The sequence below is a fragment of the Guillardia theta genome (assembly GCF_000315625.1).
Source record: "Guillardia theta CCMP2712 unplaced genomic scaffold GUITHscaffold_324, whole genome shotgun sequence".
NCBI lineage: Eukaryota > Cryptophyceae > Pyrenomonadales > Geminigeraceae > Guillardia > Guillardia theta.
In genome coordinates, this window is record NW_005434353.1 from 13,712 (window position 1) to 20,383 (window position 6,672).

Below are 6,672 nucleotides of genomic sequence, written 5' to 3' on the forward strand. Positions count from 1 at the left end.
TCAAGCGCGCGAGGGGCCTGCACCGGCCTCCTCCTCCACGCCCTCGCCCTCCTCAGCCTCCATGTCGACTTCCTCCCTCATCATCAGCCGCAGTCGGTCTTGCTTGTCGACCTTGCCCGTGCAGCTCAACCCATGGTGCTCAGCAAATTTACTGATCGCAAGAAACAAGAGGCTAACAGATCGACTCTCGATGTCATCGCTCTCAGCCTCCTGCTCGAGCGCATCAGTCGCTGCTGCCCTTGGAGAGAAGGCGCTGCCCCTCCTCGCTGCCTTGTTCCCTTGCACCCGTGTCCAGCGCTGCTCGCCGAGGTACGCTCTGAGCTTTTCTTTCATCATGTTTCGCTTCGATCCCAGCGTCGGCGTGGCTGCCCAAGCTCCGAGCGTCATGAACTCCACGTTGCCCGGCGAGCAGAAGGTGTCATGCAGCTTCCCAACACTCTTGTCTAGCTCCAGCGAGATCGGCTTGCCAGCTAGCAGCTCCTCCTCTGATGTCTCCAAGAGCATCGTCGAGAGGTCGAGCAAGACCTGTTGGTCGACTGGCCCTGACGGTGACGCTGCTTCCATAGTAATCCTGTCGATGTCGCTGAGCTCCAGCCATCCAGCGCCTTGCTGCTGCCCTTGGGGCTCTTGGGCTTGCTCCTCGCTGCTCGGGCTCCTCTCCTCCTCATGCTGAGGGTTGAGCTTAAAGCCCATAGCTTCCAGCTTGACTTCCAGGATCCCTTCCAAGTAGAAGGGCATGTCTTCCATCAAGCGTCGAGCCTCTGCCTTGGTCGCCAGGGAGAGAGCTATCAGGCTCCCATCCCAGCTGAGCGTGTCACGATCCTCCTCGACCTCGACGCTGACCAGCTTGAGGTTCATTCTTCTTGCTAACTCCAACATGGCTCGCTTGACTCTCGTGATCGATGTGTTACCTCCTCCGCACAGCGCTTCCATCTCCTTCCTCGAGAAGCGGCCTGTGCTCATGCTTGACCTCGACTTGATCTGTACTCTGAAGCTGCTGCGCCCCGCATGATCTCTCTCGCGAAGTGCCTTCCTCTGCTTGGCAATCTTTCCCCTCGGCACGAAGGTGTCGGCTGTGAGCTCGACTGCAAACGTCTCTCTGAGCTTGGCGTCGTCGCTGATGAGAGTGAGATGCACCCCCTCCATCGCCTCGCTCTCTCTGAACGAGGCCAAGGTCTGCTCGCAACTTGCCGTCGAAGGCGAGCTGAGCACCCACTCCAGCTCTTTTTGCTGGAGAGTGCCCGTACTTGCCCCAACAGCGACATACGTCTTCGGGCTCGGCCCCTTGCGACCTCTCTGCCCAGGACCTTGCACGAGCATGCCTGCAAGCGGTTGTACCTCTGCGGCTGCAAGAGATTGCGAGAGCAGCTGAAATCGATAAATCTGAGCGATCTCAGCCGTCGACATTCCTCCGAGAGCTAAGAGCTGCGATAGCTCGGCAAGGCTCCCTCCCTTGCCCCAAGGTCCTCGCTTGGCTCGAAGCTTGAACGACCGGTCGTGTGCAATGCTCACCTCTGTGGCTCGGAAGGCTCTCCCTTCTATGCAGTATTCTCTCCTGCCTTCCCATAGCTCCATGGCTGCTTCATTCCGAAGGAAGGAGACGGTGACTGAGATGTCGTCTGCTCGTGCTATCTCAGGTCTGTAAGGTGCTTTCCACATGATGGCCTTGTCGACTCCATCGACTGAGTCTACCATGAGACCTAGCTCCATAAGCTTCGATTTCAACTTTTCTTCTTGTCGAACAAACATCGAGGAAATCCCTAGGAGAGTCATGGAGATGAAGGAGGTCCCCTCGGTGCCTTCGGTGCCGATGTATGTCTCGACATTCTGCTTCTTGGCCTCCTCCATCTGTTGAATAAACCATGCTCTCGACTCTGAGCTCCATTCACTCAGAGAGTCTTCAAACAGGTCGCGTCTCGCCTGCCGACATGTCGAGCGGATGGCTTCAGCGATAGCGTCGGGAGTGCATCCCCCCTCAGCTCTGCAAGCCTGAGCTGTCCTACTACCAGGATACCGCTTCGCGAAGTTCTTCACCCTCTCGACGAGGTCGGCGGCCTCCTCGGCGTGGCCTCCAGAGCGCTCGCCCTGCGTGTATTGGCATGATCTCCGATACAGCAGGTTGCGAACGCTCTCATCATACTGTAGTACCATGCTTAGAAGCTGTTTGAACTATACCAAGAACTTGCTCGCAGCTTCCTCCGGTCCCCTTGCGCTCTCCCTACGCGCCGCGGATGTGCATGCCTCGGGAAGGGGCGGCCTTGCCTCGGGAAGGGGCGGCCTTGCCTCGGGAAGGGGCGGCCTTGCCTCGGGAAGGGGCGGCCTTGCCTCGGGAAGGGGCGGCCTTGCCTCGGGAAGGGGCGGCCTTGCCTCGGGAAGGGGCGGCCTTGCCTCGGGAAGGGGCGGCCTTGCCTCGGGAAGGGGCGGCCTTGCCTCGGGAAGGGGCGGCCTTGCCTCGGGAAGGGGCGGCCTTGCCTCGGGAAGGGGCGGCCTTGCCTCGGGAAGGGGCGGCCTTGCCTCGGGAAGGGGCGGCCTTGCCTCGGGAAGGGGCGGCCTTGCCTCGGGAAGGGGCGGCCTTGCCTCGGGAAGGGGCGGCCTTGCCTCGGGAAGGGGCGGCCTTGCCTCGGGAAGGGGCGGCCTTGCCTCGGGAAGGGGCGGCCCTTGCCTCGGGAAGGGGCGGCCCTAAACCCTAAACCCTAAACCCTTCATCGTGTACGACCGGCCGCCGGTCGTACACGATGAACTCCCTGTGCTTGTCCAGACACGCCTGCGGGTGAGTGTCTTGCGTTACTCCGATCACTGAGTCATGCAGCCGGCTGCTGCCCGGCATGGCTGGTGGTCGTCGAGCTCTCCTCATGGTTTGCAGGGCCTCGTACGGCGTTCCTAGCGCCACAGGCTCGCACGAGCAGCATGCGGCAGATCCCGCGGCTGTCGGGCGTGCAGTACTCGTCGCTCTTGCTGGAGTTCTCCGCTAGGTAGACCCCAGCTCCGAACAAGCCTTCTAGGCTGCAGACCCGCTCGTCGAGCCCGGACTTCAAGATAGCTTCCGCCATGTCGTGCTTGGTCCCGTGGAACAGAAACACCTCGTTGCTCGTCTTGTCCTGTAGCAACGAGCTCTTCATCCAGTCTCTCCAGGTGCTGACCTTGGTCTTAGGGTGTCGATTCCCCTGCTGCAACATGAGCTGACCTATAGATCTTCGCTCTAGAGCATACGCCGACCACAGCCCCGCATGCTCTACACGGAAGACTCGCTCCACCTCGTATCCTTTATACTTGAGGCCCTTGTTGTCTCTTCCTTGCGCTGCTGGGGTAACACTCTGACTTTTTTTTAAGATGCTTTCGCTGCGCTTTTCTCTGAAAGAGTCCAAAAAGGCATTTTTCCAGTCTGCCAGCCCTCCATTGGATGCTTCCAGTGTCTCTCGTACCTCTCCATATCCCCTTGGATGCTTCCAGTGTCTCTCGTACCTCTCCATATCCCCTTGTATGCCACCAGTGCCTCTCGTACCTCTCCATATCCCCTTGAGCCCATTTTTTCCATCTCGCCGGGATCCCACAGACTTCGTATTTTTGCGAGAAAAAGAGTGCGTCATGAAGTCAGTGGGATGTTGGCATGAATTGAAAAAACAAATGGCGCACCCAGCGGTAGCGGTGACGGGGAGTTACCCAACTTGTTGGGTGACTCCACGGCAGGGGGCATGAATCCACTAATATAAGGACTGTGTGAGTTTCCGCGCATAATACGTAAGAACGAACTTTATTTCTTTCTCTATCTGCTCTTCTCAATCGCTATCAGAGCCTGCTGTCTCAATCATAGGCTTGCGAGAGATGCTGCCAGTCTGCGTCCTCGTCGCGTGAGTCGATTGACTCTGTGAGGAGTCTGAAGGCAAGCGTTAACCCTGCTCTGAATGTCTGTCATAGCCTTCTCCATCAACAAGCTTGTCAATTTGATCTGCTTGGCCTCGAGCGGCGACAGAGGGTAGGGGTAGGCGGGACTTGGGGAATAATGTGGAGGTCAACTGTACAACGTAAGTTTGACCTTTTCAGCGAACTTTGAAATCCTCCCCTCAGATTTCAAGATATCCACCAAACCCTCTTTCAACTATCTCCCTTATCTGACTTCATTGTCATCTGAAGGTTTCAAGTTTTGGAGCAATCTTTCAGCCCCCTCCAAGAATCCATTTCACTTTCAAACTTCTTTCTACGTCTCACCGAAACATTTCAAGTTTCAGTGGTTATAGCAGTGTTCGCCGCTGATTCCTCATTGGCCCCGGCTGCCGCCCGGGCCCCGGGCGCACCCGGGCCCGGCAGTGAAGTACAAAGGGGGCCCGGCGACTGAGTGTCGAGGCCCGGGACCGAGGAGATTTTCAGATTTCCTGAGGCTCCGCTGAGCTCGATCCACCCTTGAAGCCAGGGGTCAGCTGGCAGTGGCGAGGGAGCGCTCGGACCTGCCAGCTCGGAACTTCGGAAGCCAGGGTCAAGCCTTCAGTGACCAGCTGTTATTAGCAACAGGCCCGCTCAGCTCGTGTCACGGCTCATGACCATATGCTCTCAGCTCGTCAGCCTCATCGCCCCCCCGTCAGCAAGACCTCTGGGTGTCTCTCAGCTCCTTCACTGAGCACAACCCGACATGCAACACAAGAGGGCTACCGGGCATCGACTCATCCGATCAGATCGCGCACATGACGTTTCCTCGGTGACTCAACTGGATCTCGTGAGACGCAGTGGAGTGAAACGAACTTTGATTGATCAGACATTCAAGATCCGGAGTTACCCCCTGCGTGAGCGAGTGCGCCCCAGTGACCCGACGAGCTCTGGTGAAGTTGCTGCAACGCAAGACGCACCCCTCCTGTTTACCTTGTAAGTCCCCCACGGGTACTCGGTTGCTGCAACAAAGACCTCCATAGGGGTCCTTTCAGCAGCTTCACACTGGAGTAGAGTATCCTGGGTCATCCATCGGAGCACGAGTACGAGGCAGCCAGCTGTCCTTTCATTCTGATAGGCCTTTGTCTGAGTCGGGCTCGGTTCCTATGAGCTCTGACAGCTCAGTGACCCGAGGAGCTGTGATGAGATCAGAGCCGCGAGCAGCTGAGAACCTCTGATCAGCACACGGTGACTCTTGGGACAAGCGATGCTCGGCACGAACCAACTTGTCTCTTCGTCTCGGGTCGACGCGCGGCGTCAGGTGACCGATGGCAGCGTCTCACGCGGGAGAGTGGAAGAAGGTGTCAAGTTTTGGAGCAATCTTTCAGCCCCCCCCATGAATCCATTTCACTTTCAAACTTCTTTCTACGTCTCACCGAAACTCATTTCAAGTTTCAGTGTTGCCAAGAGAAACAAGAGTGAGAGACTGATGGCTTCTGCTAACTTTGAAATCCTCCCCTCTGATTTCAAGTATTCAAGTATTATTTCAAACTCATTTCAAGTTTCAGTGTTGCCAAGAGAAACAAGAGTGAGAGCAGAGTGACTCTAGAGCAAGATGGGGTGATGGATGGGAGGGAGAGATGAATGGGAGGAGAGAGAGGATGTCTTGTCGCATGTGATGATGGATGAAGACATCGGGGGGGTTTATCGCTCTCTCTGCTCTCTCATGGACGCGATGCTGAGCCATCTTAGGTTGGCGAGTGTCTGCCGGTACACTCGGAGGACTGTTTACGAAGCGGCGGCTCTTCCACACTGTGTGAGACTGGAATGAGTTTCAAACGGTCTCAAGACTCTGAAATCCTCGAGTCTGATTTCAAAATCAGACTCGAGAAATTCCGTGCGCCACACAACGTCGGTCCACTTGGAGCAAGCTTGATTTCGATCCGTCATGACCCAGCAGTCTCAACCCTCGTTGACATGCCCAATCATGTTGATGCAATTCCAGTGTCACACTCTGAAATTCTCGGGTCTGATTTCAAAATCAGACCCGAGAATTTCCGTGCGTTGGTGTTTTTTCGTTTCTGCTGCAAACTCGTGCAACCCCATCGAGTCTCGTTACACACATTCAGACGACTCTTCTCTTCAATGAGGCTCTCTCTCTAGCCGCAAGTTGTTTCAAGTCAGCCCTATCACTAGTATCCCAGCCACAACTTGTTCGATCCGTCTTCGCATGCACTCTAGGAAAAACAAGCCTCTCCCCAGCCAGATTGGTCGGTCGGATATCAGCTACACTGTGGACCGGACATGAAGTTGCCGGAAAACACTCGGAGCTACTAGTCGATTCCGAGTCTCACAGTTGTTTCAAGTCTCTTGATCATCAGCTTTGAGTAGGATGCAATCAGCAACTCCCAGGAGACTGCGATCTAGGCAAGTGTTCATGTCACAGAGCTGCTGGTGGCTAGGATCGGTGAGCAAGCTCACTTGTAGATCGGTGAGCAAGCTCACTTGTGGATCGGTGAGCAAGCTCACTTGTGGATCGGTGAGCAAGATAAGACTGCACAACCTCTTCAAATGCCTTGAAACGGATGTTCCACCCTCGCGACAGCAATCTCTGGTTACAAGATCTTTACGGTTCAAGTATCATCTTTTAGATATCAAAAGCCGGCGGGCAAGCTTGTCTCTCCTTGTTCAAGTTCCTCTCTTATCTTCTCCTCTATCACAACTTCCTCCCCTACATCACCCCCTACTCTGACGCTCTCGCATGACCCCCCACCCCTCCTTGTCCGTACCCACCCCTCTCTTCCCCTCGCGTCT

At 56.1% G+C, this 6,672-nt stretch overlaps 3 protein-coding genes across 3 annotated transcripts; 1 reads left to right on the top strand and 2 right to left on the bottom strand.

Annotated features, from left to right (window-relative positions):
- GUITHDRAFT_122389 (hypothetical protein) lies at positions 1-2,151 on the bottom strand (the record flags this gene model as incomplete). Its single annotated transcript, XM_005818337.1, has 1 exon — positions 1-2,151. The coding sequence occupies one exon, from the start codon at positions 2,149-2,151 to the stop codon at positions 1-3; it is 2,151 nt and encodes a 716-aa protein (XP_005818394.1).
- An 86-nt stretch (positions 2,152-2,237) lies between these two features.
- GUITHDRAFT_83143 (hypothetical protein) lies at positions 2,238-2,690 on the top strand (the record flags this gene model as incomplete). Its single annotated transcript, XM_005818338.1, has 1 exon — positions 2,238-2,690. The coding sequence occupies one exon, from the start codon at positions 2,238-2,240 to the stop codon at positions 2,688-2,690; it is 453 nt and encodes a 150-aa protein (XP_005818395.1).
- A 111-nt stretch (positions 2,691-2,801) lies between these two features.
- Positions 2,802-3,470, bottom strand: GUITHDRAFT_122390 (hypothetical protein; the record flags this gene model as incomplete). Its single annotated transcript, XM_005818339.1, has 1 exon — positions 2,802-3,470. The coding sequence occupies one exon, from the start codon at positions 3,468-3,470 to the stop codon at positions 2,802-2,804; it is 669 nt and encodes a 222-aa protein (XP_005818396.1).
- Between the last annotated feature and the right edge of the window lie 3,202 nt (positions 3,471-6,672).